Here is a 15,464-nt window from a genome sequence, read left to right on the forward strand (position 1 = left end):
CCAATGGCCTCAGAGCTGAAAACACTTCAGCGGTCACTGTGGCTCCCGGGGCTGGGCTAAGAAGGTCCCTTTTTACTGTTCTCAGATACTGGGCTTTCATGGGAGAAGAACCACCATAAAGTAACAACCAACAATATGACACGGAGGTCAGAGATGCTGAGGTCTGATGGCCTGGCTGCAAACCTGCCCTGCCTACGTGGCAGGTGAATCTACCTTCCTTCCCATACCGACAGCCGACTGCAGCCTGCTCTCCTGTGCCATAAAAGGTGGCCACCAGAGCACCACCTCCCGGAGTAGCCCTGAGGATTCAGTTAGTTAACAAAGGCAAAGTTCCTAGAGCAACACTCCAGGACCCCCACCCCCCCCCACACCTGGCTACCATGCAGGGCTCGCTGTGGAGCCGCAGCAAGAAGCAGTCCGAGATATTCTCTTTTTCGTTTGGGGAGTCACACCCGGCGATGCACAGGGGTTACTCCTGGCACTGCACTCAGGAGTTACTCCTGGCGGTGCTCAGGGGACCATATGGGATGCTGGGAATCGAACCCGGGTTGGCCACATGCAAGGCAAACGCCCTACCCGCTGTGCTATCACTCCTGCCCCTGCAATATTCTTTTTGCTTGCTCCTTTTATTGATTTTTGGTTGGGGGGGGGGGGTCCACACCCAGTGGGGCTCGGGGGCTAATCCTGGCTCTGGGCTCAGGAGAACCACGAGATGCCAGGGATCAAACCCAGCTCAGCACGAAAAACAAAACTCTCCCACATATGCTTCCTACCTTCACTTCCCTCTCATAGAAGCAAACATTTTCCTCATTTAATCTGTGTTCATAGAGACTATATGATCCATTTGCTTTTCAGTTACACCATAAACTTAAGCAACCAAATCCATAGAGTTGGAGCTATTCCATTTTGAGATTCGCCCTTCATATTCCATAATGAAGACGGGACGATATAGTTTATCTGATCATTCTCCTCCTGGTGGACATCGGGGTTCAAAACCTAAGGCTTTGTTAGGCTGAGGAGATAATGTAGGGGTTAAAGGCTCTTGCCTTGCACACAGCTGCTCCCCAGCACCATACATGGTCTCCCAAGCAATACCAGGAGTGATCCCTGAGCACAGAGCTGGGAGTAAACTGAGCACTGCAAGATATGGCTCAAAAAAACAACAACAAAACAAAAACACCCCTCACCAAAAAATACCTGAACTTTATTGTAATAAAGTAACTCAACCGTAGTTGCCAATAAATCAAGTTCACTGGTAGGTTCTATTGCCCCCAACAATTAATAGGTCCTACTGTTCCTACAATTAATTTCAATTAACAACCCCCTGAAAAATTGCTGGCAGAGAAACGGTCCACCGGCAGGTCTGCAACAGAACATCTCAACATCTTGCCAGGTGGAGTGGTCCAGGCTGAGGACTATGGGGCCTTTTGGAATGGGGCGGGGGGTGGGGAGGGGGAGACTGCCCTTCCTGCCTAAAGCCCAGTAGCCCGCCACCACATCCGACACCCCACACCCGACAGCCCAGCTCAGCTGAACCTCGTCAAACTGCCAAACTGTTCCAGATCTACAGCTCTGAGACATCTCCAAATTGCACAGCACTGTCAGCCCAGGAGGATCCAGCAAATCTGACTGAGAGCCGCCGAGAAGCCCACCCAGAAGAATGAACCTAACCAGGAACACAGAAGGCTCAGGTGGCACTGACCAGCACAGCCGCCCCTCGGACAACTGCAGTGTAACATCAGGTTGTAACAATGATCACAAACTGACTACTATCGATCTAAGGTCTGAGAATTACATTTGCCTTTGAGCTGTAACCAACAATATGAAATGCATTCAATTGTGCCTACAAGGGGGCAGGCTGGGATGGTGGTTGGGAAACAGGGACCGCGGTAGAGGGACAGGCACGCTGGTGGTGGGACTGGCATCGGAACAGTGAAGGCCTGAAACAACTGCAGTGTGAACAACCTGGTAAATCACGGTGTTATAATATGCACTGTAGCACTGTCATCCCGTTGTTCATCGATTTGCTTGGGGGGGCACCAGTAACTTCTCCATTGTGAGATGTTGTTACTGGGTTTTTGGCATATCAAATACGTCACAGGTAGCTTGCCAGGCTTTGCCATGTGGGCAGGATACTCTCGGTAGCTTGCCAGGCTCTCTGAGAGGGGCAGAGGAATCGAACCCGGGTGGGCCGCATGCACGGCAAACACCCGACTTGGATGAAACTGAAAAATAAATTTGAGAAGCAACCTATAAGTTTAAAATATGCCAACTGAATTTACTTATGATTGGGCCCTTATTAACCTAGCCACTTTCTATTCAAGTAACTCTAACTTAAAAACAATTATTATTTGTTTAACTAGTAGTTGCTAGTTTTATTATTTATTTATTTGTTTAACTACTAGTTAAACAAATTATTATTTGTTTAACTAGTAGTTGCCACTTTCTATTCAAGTAACTCTAACCTAAAATCAATTATTATTTGATTAACTAGTAGTTGCTAGTTTTCGTTTATAAAAAGACACCAATAGCACTTTATTTCAGTACAGGCTTTATTTCTAAAACTTGTTAAGGAGAGCTTGGAAGTTGCATAGCATAATCCATTTTTTTCTCCTAACTGAAAAAAAAAAAAGCTACAAATTTACCTGTGTGAAGTCAGAATTGTAAGTTAGTAGATTTTACATTCCAGATACCCAAGTATCCATCTATTGAGTAGCTGGTGGAAAATCAGAAGGGAGAAGCTTTGCGTCTCTAACTTGTGAGAATTGCTTTCTTTCTCCTTTCCTAATAAATTACAGGCAGACTTGAGCAGATGTCAGGTTGGCATTCAAACCCTAAAATATAGCTGAAAAGCAAGTTATGACTAATACAAGGGAAAAAGATGAATGTCAGAAAGCTTCATTTTTTTCCTTTCTTTCTTTCTTTTTCTTTTTTTCAAATTTCAGATAAGCTCTTTAGCCTTAGGGTTCCTTTTACAGAGCCCGGAGTTCGGCTGGATGTCTTAACCCCCATTTAAATCGCAATCTCTCCTCGTGGGGGTGAGGGGGTGGCGGGGTGGTGTGTGAAAATGCATTTCAGAGTGTCAGTGTTTATGTTAATCTTCGCAAGCACTCCCTCCCGCCCCCCAAACAGAGCATGCACAAAACCTGCCTGGCCTTTCTTCCACTGTATTTTCCTGACACTGTTCTTAGCATGGGAAAGATGTCTCTGCATGTGATTATCTCCTCAGTCGCTTCACTTCATACTGTGGTCTACTTACGGGTGTCAGAAAAGGGTCCCTTTCCTTCAGAATTTTCATGGAGATTCTAAAAAATACAGATTGAAATGGGCTTTGAGAGAACAGTGTTCGTTTTTTTGAAAATGGGAGCATAAAACTATAACCTGTGGTTCTGCACCTCACGAGGTGTCCTGGACACTTGCACGGTATAGATCCACCGGAAGACAGGCTTGCAGCCGGAGTCTCCACCTTCCTTCTCTTTTATCTCTAAAATGGGGGACTTCTGCCAAAGCCCCCTCCCTTGGACAGATGCAAAGCTAGTTCTACATGACAGTACAGGGGCTGGAGAGAAAGTACAGCCCGTAAGGTGCTTGTTTTGCATGCAGCTGACCTAGGTTTGATTCCTTGCATCCCATATGGTTCTCTGAGAATCACCAGGAGTGATCCCTGAGTACTGCCAGGTGTGACTCAAAAACAAACCCCAAACAAACAAAAACCAAAGATACTCCAAAGAAAAAAAAGTGACAGTATAAGGGCTAGAGATATAGTACACTGGCTAAGGCTGGGATTTGATCCTGGATACCTCATATGGTCCCTCAAGTCCCACCAGGAGTGATCCCTGAGCACAGAGTTAGGAGTAACTCCTGACACTGATTCCCACCCCCACCCTACTCTCACCAAAAAAAAATGTAAAAAAACGACAGTTCAGACACTACTTCTTTCACAAACATTTAACTGCTCTTTGGAAAGTTTTGGCTTAGTCTCTTTGCTTGGACATCCATAGCTGGGACCGTCCGGATGCTGAAAAGTGAAGTTTCTTTACAGAGATTCAGTCTCTGACAGCAAGAGAACGGCTGTTAACAACCGAGGTGGTCAGTGGATCCTCCCTCTGGAGGACTCCACAGAAGTGTCCACCAGGGCGTGAGGGACACTCCTGTGCCCAGTAGCTACCAGGGTATCTCTGGGTGCCCAGGACAGCTGCCAGCTGCTGTGCTCACTCAGCCACCTCTTCCTCCACACGTCTGGTTTAGGCCTCAAAAGATGCTCCCATTGTCCCATGGGACACCTGCCACTTGGAGAGGGACTGGTGCCCACCTGTGCCCGGCATGATTCTACCTTTCTTTGCCAAGATATAGAAGCTGCCCCCACCCCCACAGGCCTAGGCTCGGATAGGTCCACCTGCTACCGGCACGGTGAACATGCACTATCTACCGGTCCAAACACCATCGCCGAAACAAAACTCCCAGCTCCTGTACCCTCACCCCTCCATTCTCCCGTCTCCACGGACAGGTTTTTCTTCATGGAGAGCTCTATGTGATTTCTTACCCCCTGGAAGGTTTTTGTTGGTTTTAGTGCTATAGAAACGTAACAAGGGGACAGAGAGATAGCACAACAGAGTGGGTCAGGCACTTGTCTGGCAGGCAACAGACCCAGGTTCGATCCCCACAACCCATGTGGTGCCCTGAGCACTATCAGAAGTGATCCCCAAGCACAAAGCCAGGGACCCTGAGCACTTCCTGTCCTCCCAAACCAGAACAAATGTAGCAAAACCAGAGAGGTACAGAACATACATTGGGATAGTTCTCCCAAAGAGAAAATCTTGTGTCAGAAACTTTAGGACATTTATTCTGTGTATGTATTATCTCATGAGTACAAATTTTACTACATAATTGTGTATCTGATTAGGTCTTTAGTCTTCCTTTATATCATCAGCAATATTCCATATGTTCCGTATCTACTGTACCTATTATTCCAATATTTCATGTCAAAATTATATTTTCAATTTTAAAAAGAATGTAAATTTTTAGATGCAAAAGAACCAAATGATCTAGAAGAATAATGTAGGAAATTTTACTTTATTAGTTTGTGAACTTGAAACATATATAAGCGATAAAAATTAGTTTAGTTAGAATTCATGCTTATAAGAAGAAATAAAAGTAGACTCCATGGTAAAGACTGTGATTTGGTTTCAAGCTTAAAAAAAAATTCTCAGTTTAAAACAAAACAAAGCAAACCAGTCCATAGCCTACATAAATTCTTCTCTGATGACTGTTTTTTAGAATTGGAAATGATGTGAATCCATCACTCCCAGTGCCCACCTGCAGAGCATACGGATTTGTTAAATGTTAGTGGGGGGAAAAAAAAATCAGTCAATTTTGTTTCTACCTGGCAGGGTATAAAGAACATAGATATACATGTGTAAAAATGACTTGCAGGAAATGTAGCAATTTTCACTTTCATAGACCAAATCTTTCCTCCTATACGTGGAGTACAATAAAATAACCCTCCCCTCCCCCAACTCAAAGGGAAAAAGGAGCCTCTATTGGAGAATTCGGACTGACTTATTCAGAGCAAGGGAACTGTTTCTCAGCCAGTTCACCACCAACAAGTAGCATTAGGACATGAAGATCCAAAAACAAAGGCAACTTCATATTTATTATCTTTTCAATCAAATTAATAGTATATGTTCTTTTTGTTTGTTTGTTTGTTTGGGGGCCACACCCACTGTGTTGAGGACTTAGCCCTGGTTCTGCTTTCAGGAATCACTCCTGGCAAGGCTTGGAGAAAAGCATGGGGTGCAGGGAATCAAACCTAGGTAGGCTACATGCAAGGCAAATGCCTTACCCACTGTACTATCTCTCCAGCCCTGATACTTTATTTATTGATTGCGGGGGGGGGAGGGGGGGACAGAGAGAAAAATACACATGTTTCTGAAAAGGAAAGAATTCTTGATTTTGTTTTTGGTCTAACTAAATCGTTTGTGTGAGGGGGGCGGGGAGGGGGGAATTAGAATCAGTAAAACATTGCATACCCTGGTATGAGTTTGATCCCCAGCACTGGCTAGGGGTGGGGGGAAGGGGGAAAAGAGGGAGGGAGAGAGGAAAAGAGGGAGGGAGGGAGGGAGGGAGGAAGGGAGGGAGGGAGGAAGGGAGGAAGGAGGGAGAAAAAAAGAGAGGGAGGGAAGGAAGGAAAGATGGAAGGAAGAGAGGGAGGGAGGGAGGGAGACATGGAGGGAGGGAGGGAGGGAGGGAAGAAGGAAGAGAAATTCACAGAAAAAAGGTCTGGATAGTATCACTTATAAATAAAATTCAAATCCATGCAATTTAACCAAGTTTAGCATAGATTGCAGAAACCAAGATTAAAGTCACCAAGTCCATGTCTGCTTCGATTTAATTTCAAACTATTCAATAGCAGCTGGCCAACTCACAACCCAAACAACAGTCTCTATCCCCTGTCTCAGACAGAGGCTGGAGGGAGCAGGGGTGGACAGGGGACAGAATAGCTGGGTCCCTGGGTAATGTCCAAACTGGTGGACAATACTTACAAAATAATAAAAATCTAAAGGCTTTTTAAAAAACAAAAGTCTTCCCTATTATTTAGCCAGAAAGTATAGATATTCAAAGAAATACGATCATTAAGCTCTCTGACCAGCAACCACCCTCAAAAACCAGCGAAAATGTTCTGCATTCAGAATCAACCTTTTTTCTCTCTTTCTATCCCTGCCCCTCCTCCTCCAAATAGTTAAACATTATTTCCATGTCTTGATTTAAAAAAAAGAAAAAAAAATGGATTTATTGCACCTCAAAATACGTATTACCAATATAGTGGCCTACCGCATTTTTTACTATTTTCTAAATTAAAATTCTGATTTTTTTTTAATGGACATGGCTTTTGTGTCTTTTAGGATTTTTTTTTTTAAAAGAGGTATATTACTGCCAATTCAAGGTGTACAAAAAACTTAGGTGATGAGGGTCTCTGTCATTTTCTCTTAATCCAGTTCCAAACTCGACCTTTCCCTAGAGAACAGGTGTGTGCTGGTCCTGTGATTTATCAGAGTGAGCAACCAGGCAGAAAAGCTACCAACAATAGGACTCTAATAGAACCAAGGACTTAGTGCCTGGAAAGCAGTTCTTATCCCCACCATGAATACACTTTTATCTCCCAGTAGCAATTTAAAGATAAAGACGGATGGGGTGAGTAATAGGCTCATATTCCTTCAGGTTTCTTGGATACTGTTTGGTAGTAGCAGCCTGCCAGGAGCTTATTAGGTTAGAAATTCCTCTCTCAGATATTCTATTGCTCACATTCCAACCCAACCTATGACATGGATCTGAAAACAGTTGTGACAGCATTTCCACGAGGGCAGATGAAGCCACCTCGCGCAGAGAAATTAAATAAACCTTCACAAAGGAAGTGATAAATGAATCGTGCCTGTCTTTGTATACAATACGGAAACTCCTACTATATCCTGCATTTGTCATTTTGGATCAAACTTATCTAATTTTAAAACATGCCAAGTATCCATTTACTAGGCATGAAGAGATGTAGTAATTGGGCAAAGCAAGGGCGCCATGAAAAGCAACAGCTAATATTAGAACAGAGCCCTCAGTCCAACAGACAATTAGCCAGTTGGCTAAATCCAACCCACGGTGGGTCTTTAGAATCGGGTGAAGTTTTTTTCCCAATATGCTCTATAGGAAAAACACTTGTAGCTGATAAGTAAAATGAAATTTCTAATATGCCCTTCAGAAAGATAGACAGAATACAGTGGGGCAACTACAAATATTTCTATGGTTTCACCATAAAAATCAAATGTGATTTTTAAAAGTCTAATACTTTAATGATTTTTTTAAAAGAAAATTAAGGCATTGAGACAGAAAAAAACAACTTTGGCAGTCCTGAAAAAAAACATGACTGCAAAGAGAATTTGTCATAACCATCTTTTTAACAATAAAAGCTTTTACTAAGTTTTCCTTATCAAACTTACCCATCTGCTCCACAATCTCTGGAGGAAACACTCGAGAAGCAAATGCACGTCGAAAAATATCTGAAAATTCCTTATCCAGACCTCCTATGCCCATTTTCTCAAAGTTCCAGTCGGGATTAATGATAGACTGGCGGTTTTCCTTGGTTTTAGCTTTGCCTGGAATAAACAGAGATAATCAAGCTGTGAGGCTAAAAGTCCGTCACTGAGTGGAAAAAACAGAGACCCCTGGGCATTCTCAACGGACAGGGAGGACGTCAAAAACAAGCAACACTCTTAGAGCTGATGTCCTAAGAATGAGTCCTGCTCCGTGAACAACTTCTCTCGCCCACGTTTAGGGTCACTTTCAAAATGATTGGGCTAAACTCATGCCATTGGACATGTGTGACCCCCACACCCCCATCCCCAGGGAAAGGAGCCTGACCAACCTTTGATCCTAGCCAAGTTTACTCATTTGGTTGATTAGAAGAAACCCCCGGTTCACATCTGAAGAAGACAATGCCAGCAGCCAGAGGGACCACGGAGACGCAGCAGTCCCCAAGGCTGCTAGAACAAATGTGCTTAAAACACTCTTGATGAGGCTCACGACTGGACTCTAAGCCCTCGGCCTCAGAAGACACACTAAATAGTTTGGTATCTTATTTACTTTTCCTTTGTGGTGCACATCAGTCTAAAATCATCCCAGGGATTTTAATGATTTAGAATTTCCTATTTTTGCACTCTGAAAGTTGCGCATCTTCTAACTTAGATGGCATAGTGCCACCTAAAGTAACTCAAGGGTAGCACATTAACCGTCTCCAACGCGAGGAAAGAATTGCCCTGGTGCATCTACTGTAAGTAAAAAAGAAGGCAATTCGAAAAACAATTTTTATAATTAGAAAATAAACCAATACCCACGATGGGAAAAGTTTATTCTCTGATAATTTATGGTCAGAGTTTTATGGAATTAACATCCTTTATGAAGCACTTGAAATGTTTTTCTTATGCTCTACTGCCCTCTTGTGCCCAAATGACCTCATGCTAAATCACAATTTTCCAACTGAAAACCACCTACCAATCATTGCTTTGTGAGAATTACTTCGAAATATAGAAATACTCATATTAGAGAAAAGTAAAGTTTGATCCATGGCACCTCATTCCCCCTACATATACACCCCCAGGTGCAGTCCTTATTTTAAAAATTTTTTTTTAATTGGGCGAAGGGCTGGAGAAATAGTACAGCAGGTAGGGAAGGTACTGGCCTTCCACGCAGCTGATCCCAGGTGGTCCCCTGAGCACTGCCAGGAATGACTCCTGGGTGCAGAGCCAGGAGTGACCCTTGAGCACCGCTGCCTGGTGTGACCCAAAAACAAACAAAAATTGGGGCCAGGGACCAGAGAGACAGGACAGCGGGTAAGGTGCTTGCCTTGCACCAACGGTCCTGAGTTTGATCCCTGGCATCCCATATGGTTCTCCCAGCCCACCAAGTGTGATCCCTAAGTGAAGAGCAAGGAGTAAGCCCTGAGCACCGCGGGGTGTGGCCCCGAAACAACAACAAACTGGGGTCACACCGCACAAAGGACTGAAGTACATGCTTTATACATGGGGGGCCCAGGGTGATCCCTGGCACCACATGGTCCCCAAGGACCACTAGGGCAAAGATTTCCAAGCACCACCAGGTAATAAAAAAATTAACAAAAGATACAAATATAGGGCTGGAGTGATAGCACAGCGGTAGGGCGTTCGCCTTATAAGCGGCCAACATGGCCGACCCGAGTTCGATTCCTCCGCCCCTCTCGGAGAGCCCGGCAAGCTACCGAGAGTATTCGATATGCCAGACACAGTAACAACAAAGTCTCCAATGGAGACGTTACTGGGCCCGCTCAAGCAAATCGATGATCAACGGGAGGGCCTTTATACAAAAATATAAAATACAAAGGTACCACTTCAAGAAAGTATGGGACCAGTAACAGATTCTGATCTGTCCTACAGCCATAGAACCAGTCACTAAAAATTATGTTGTGAGAGGTATACTTCTTATGAAGCTGAAAGCACAAATTATAAGAGCTTGAAAACGGAATTTTAAAATTCTTAAATTTTACAGCTCCCCTCCATATTCCACAAAATATCTTTTTATTACTTAAGCAAGAAAAAGAGAAAATGATAATCATGAATCGAGGGGAGGAAAAAAAGAGTCTTCCATTCAAATAAAATTAAATTGTCTCGAATACAACGGTCTGTAACCAAAGAAATTTCTACTTTCTACTGGGGAAGGCATCCACATAGTCAAACCCAGCAAAAACACAAGAGCACATGGTTACTCTGGTGCACTGCTATTCCTACAGGCCAATCTTCATTCATTCCTGATGAGCAGGGCTGAGATAGGGCTCATCCAGGGCTCATAATAGGGCTCATCCGAGTGCAGGGCTCATCTAGGAATCCACCAGACAGGCTTTATCTGCACATTCCCCTTTTCCCTCAGTCACTAACAGACGTGATGCCAGGACGGCACGGAACACAGAGCCAGAGGGGATCTAGAGAACCCACGTTCTCAGAGGCCTTGGAGACAGCCAGAAACCAAAGCCCACTGCGGCCTTTGCATAACTCAAGGGAAAAATGGGATCTTGAGTTCAATCCTGGAACAGAAAAACAGGATGCAATTGAGGAAACCTGTCGAGCTCTGGCTTGTCTGCAGTTATAAGGCATGTAAGCCAGGCTGATTGGTTTTGGTAACTGCACTAAGGCTATTTTAGAGTGACACAGAAGCAGCTGGTAGAGCACACAGGCAGAAATTGAACTGTGCTTGTAAATCTTCTGTAAGCCTCAATTTACCTCAATGCTAAAGCTTTAAAAGAAATTGCTTTTTGAATTTCTCTGGTTAACGTGTTACGCGGAAACGAGAAACCATATAGGGCATTCTATCTGGATATTGGGAAATGCTGATCCAATTTTAAGTTGTTTTTCTCTGGCAGCACTAAGTGAGGGGTATGCAATGCCCCAAGTCTGGGGAATGCTCTTGGCTACCTTCCCCTCTAGAAAACCCCCATGGCTGGGCCACGGCTAATAACACAGGCAGCTCCACGTCATTCAGAAGGTTCTAAACATTGTAAATCTTACCAATAAGATTGAGTGATGAATTTTCTGCTTTTTCAAATGCAACCTGACTGTTTCCAACGACCAGTCCTACTTCAATCTATATAGAAAGACAATAATTAGTAGTTATTCTAATGCCAGACTCCTGAACTTCACAAAACAAGGCCAAATCCCAAGGGGAAATAAGGTCTCACTGTCCATTAAAAAAAATTATCTAAGTTACCACTTAAGTTACTCTTCCCAACTACCTTCTACTACTATCTTCATTTCGATGCCTACCACTTGTCAATATCTTTATTTTTATTATTTTATTTACAATAAATATCTACATTCAATCAGGATTATGACATATCCAAGTTTCCCTCTACTACTAGGCCTTCAAATAAATAATTTTGGCTATATTTTAATAATAATGCCAGCTATAAAATCGGTATTTGTCTTCCTACTATCTTAATTTTTTTGTTTGGTTTTTGTTTGGCCCTGCCATTTTCTACCTACTATCTTAAAGCAAAGACTAGACAACATGAGAGAAACAGGTAGAGAACGAGGAAAATTATATTAATTGCACGGCTACAATCAGACAATGTAGATTACCCGGCGAGACCCACCTTCTGTTTCTTCCCCGTGGCAGCCTCTCCCTTCAGGATGCTCGGGTCCATCGCCTCGATGTCCTTTACCACCAAGCCAAAGAGCTTCTCGTTGAAGCTGAATACAAGCTACACAGGAGAGAGGTGAAGGGAGAAAACCTACTCCGTGATTTGACAGCTTCACTCGCACGTTATCACCAACACTCTCCAAATGCAGAAATGCAGCTTTCAGGCCGGGACGATGGTCCAGTGGGGAGAGCATTTGCCTGCACACAGCTGACCAGGGTTCGATCCTCAGCACCCCATAGGATCCCCAGAGCCCCGCTAGGAGTGATTCCTGAGTGCAGAGTCAGAGTAAGGCCCAAGCACCACTGGATGTGATCAAAAAAAGCAAAAGAAAAGCAGCCTTCCATTTATTTTCCTCGCAAATCTGTTTCATGGGTGAAACTTCCTGTATAACCAACGAGAGGAAAATGAAAGTCCCATTTACTGAGTACTTATGGCACACCAGACAAACAACTATAAGGCGGTTATGTAACTACCCTCTTGGAACCAGAAAATGCTCCCCCATTTTACTAGTGAGGATGCTAAGATCTGGGGAGAGATTAAGCAATGGGACCCTGGGTGGCAGGGGATGGGTTTAAGCCTGGGTCTACTGCTTCCAAAACTCACCTTTCCTGTAACCAATGCAAACAGCGATAGCTTCTGAATGCTTGGTCATCTTTTCCTCCAATCCGTATTCAATGCCTTCGACAAGGCAGCCCACCTCTATGTGAGGTTATGATGGTAAACAGAGTGGGCAAAGCCAACTGCCAACAAGGTTAAAGTATGAAGGGGCATAAATGCTTTAAACAGTGAAGCGGGTTAAAGATACTTATTTCTTCCCTGTATTACGGAGGATTTCCTCTCATGGTTTATTCATGTCAGTGGGTTTTTAATCTTTACACATACCAAAACTTTTTCTACTAAAACATTCTCGTCGGGGCTGGAGCGATAGATAGCACAGCGAGTAAGGCGTTTGCCTTGCACGCAGCCAACATGGCAACACAGGTTCGATTCCCAGCATCCCATATGGTCCCCCGAGCACCGCCAGGAGCAATTCCTGAGTGCATGAGCCAGGAGTAACCCCTGAGCATCGCCAGGTGTGACTCAAAAAGCAAAAAAAAAAACCATTCTCGTAGGGGTTGGAGTGATAGTATGGCAGGGAGGGTCATACTATCGCTCATGCCTTGCCCATGGCTGACCTGCGTTTGATCCCCGGCATCCCCTGTGGTCCCTGAGCACCACCAGGAGTAATTCCTGAATGCAGAGCCTAGAGTAATCCATCAGTATCACACTTCTTGGTGTGACCCAAAAAGACAAAAAAAAAAAAAAAGCAAAACAAAACAAAAATTTAATAAACCTGCATCTGACTTAGCAGTTTATTCTTATTAGCCAAGGTGGATGTGTATGTATACAGCTGCAAACCCAGCTCCTCTAAAGATTTTAAAAGAACAAAAATTCTCTTTGGCATTTTTTGTTAAAGTACTACAGCTCCGAGAGACAGGGAAGATGACAGTGTGAAGAAGGGATCTGAGCACCTCTCTCAGTCTAATGGCGCAGGAACCCAGGAGGAAGCTCTCCTAGACCAAAGAGCAATAAGTAGGGAGCCAACAGTCAGGAGCTGAGCATCATGGTGGGAGCCTGTGGGACCATTTCAGGCAAAGCTGCGTGAGAGTGGAGTCTGCTCAGCCCCCTCCGACAGACACACACAGGCACACCACAGGAACACAGCTGACCGCATGCCCTGCCCACCCAGGGGGCGAGCTGGCTGAGGGTCTGCCCACTCCTGACGCTTATGCCCAGAGCCATGGCTGAAACACACTCAGCAGCAATACAACACCTGCTTGGAGGCTGGAGCGATAGCACAGTGGGTATCGCTCATGGCCGACCTGGGTTTGACTCCCACCATCCCATATGGTCCCCAGAGCACTACAAGGAGTAATTCCTGAGTGCAGAGCCAGAAGTTACCCCTGTGAATCACTGGTTGTGACCCCCCTCCCCCCCAAAAAAAAATAACAAAAAGGCAAAAAAAACACCTGCTTGAAGAATCCACTGGCTGACCCATGCATTCCTGTCTCACAGAAGCCCCTTGTGTCATCGGCTACTTTCCTGGATCTAAAATTTCTTATGTGCAATGTGAGGTCAAAATTAGGTTTTGACTTAAAACCAACAAAATAATCTGAATCACTCCAATTTTCTTTTGGGGTTCACTTTTTTTTTTGGTGGGGTGGTGGGGGGTTAGGAAGCTACACCTAGCACTGCTCAGAGGCTACTCCCGGTTCCATGTTTAGAGCTCACTCATGGCAGGGTACAGAGGACCATGCAGTCTGAGCTCTCTCCCCAACCTTAGTACAAGAAGGAAGGGAAGGTGGAAAGGAGGGAGGCAGGAAAGGAGCTCGGTTCTTGTTGTATTCTTCCCTATCAGCAGTTCCACTTGCTATTGCAGAGTCTGATGTTAAAATGTAGATTGGCAAAATCCCATCTTCTCCAAGAATGCTACTTTTCCGTTAAACCCTCTTTTCTTCCACTAGTCTTCTCTCCCACACCACCTAGCAGATGTCCCCTTGGGAAAGGCTGCAAAGGTGGGGCAGGTGAGTCACTGAAAATCAGGAGGCGGGGCTGGAGCAACAGCACAGCAGGTTAGGCATTTGCCTTGCACGTGACCGACCCAGATTTGATTCCCAGCATCCCATATGGTCCCCTGAGCACCGCCAGGGGTAATTCCTGAGCGCAGTGCCAGTAGTAACCCCTGCGCATCGCCAGGTGTGACCCAAAGAAGCAAAAAATAAATAAATAAATAAATAAAAACATCCCTGTGTGGGGCCGGAGTGATAGGACGGTGGGGAAGGTGTTTGCCTTGCACGCGGCTGCCCCAGGCTCGGTCCCCAGCATCCCATATGGTCCCCTAAGCACCGCCAGGAATAATCCCTGAGTGCAGAGTCAGGAGTAACCCTGAGCATCGCTGGGTGTGAACCAAAAAGAAAAAAAAATGACAAATAACCTCTATGTATCAGTATCAATCAAACATTTCTCACTTAGCAGAAAAGTGTGTCTTCTCTAAGGAAGCCTCAAGAAGGTGTTGCGCTGCCGCAGGCTCAAGTCTCCAGTGGCGGGCTCAATGGGTCCAAGCTGGGCCCACATGGGAGAGTCCGCAAAGCACAGTCGTGAGCTTTGGCAGAGACAGGAAAGACAAAGGACACCTCAGTATTCATGGGAAAGTCCTCTGACTCCACAAACCCTCTGAAAGGGCTCCAAGGGGCGCACAGGCCCAGGGACACCCTTGGTGAACCTCTGCTAGGGAGCAACGGAAGGAGGAAAGAGGCAGGGGGACTGAGGAGAACGACAGGAGAGACAGGGAACAGTGGGTCTGGGGAGCATTGTGATGAGAGCAATGTATGAATTCACATTTTTAAATCAAAGTATTGGGGTCGGAGAGATAGTACAGCAGATAGGGTATTTGCCTGCACGCAACCAACCGGGGTTCGATCTCCGGCATCCCATATGGTTCCCTAAGCACTCCCAGTAGCAATTTCTGAATGCAGAGCCGGGTGGGACCCAAAAAAAAAAAAGAAAAAAAAAGAAAGATAAAAGGGAAGTATTAGAGCCAGAAAGATATAGTACAGTGGGTAAGGGACTGCACGCGGCCGACCTGGATTTGATCCCCAGCTTCCCATATGGAACTCCGAGCCCCACCAGGAGTGATTCCTGAGCGTAGAGCCAGGAATAAGCCCTGAGTACCGCTGGGTATAGCCAAAATATGCCTCCACACCCCCTTCAAAAA

At 45.0% G+C, this 15,464-nt stretch overlaps 1 protein-coding gene across 1 annotated transcript in view; it reads right to left on the bottom strand.

Moving 5' to 3' along the window:
- The window catches only part of NSF (N-ethylmaleimide sensitive factor, vesicle fusing ATPase), a 145,736-nt gene that overhangs the window by 96,923 nt on the left and 33,349 nt on the right, over positions 1–15,464 (bottom strand). The window contains exons 6-8 of the mRNA XM_056127353.1: positions 11,663–11,770; positions 11,079–11,154; positions 7,986–8,141 (exon numbers count right to left, since the gene is read on the bottom strand). Coding sequence (XP_055983328.1) covers positions 7,986–8,141; positions 11,079–11,154; positions 11,663–11,770 — 340 coding nt within the window. The remainder of the gene's footprint in view (positions 1–7,985; positions 8,142–11,078; positions 11,155–11,662; positions 11,771–15,464) is intronic.

Source organism: Sorex fumeus, unplaced genomic scaffold (genome assembly GCF_029834395.1).
Source record: "Sorex fumeus unplaced genomic scaffold, SorFum_2.1 ptg000063l, whole genome shotgun sequence".
NCBI classification, from domain to species: domain Eukaryota; kingdom Metazoa; phylum Chordata; class Mammalia; order Eulipotyphla; family Soricidae; genus Sorex; species Sorex fumeus.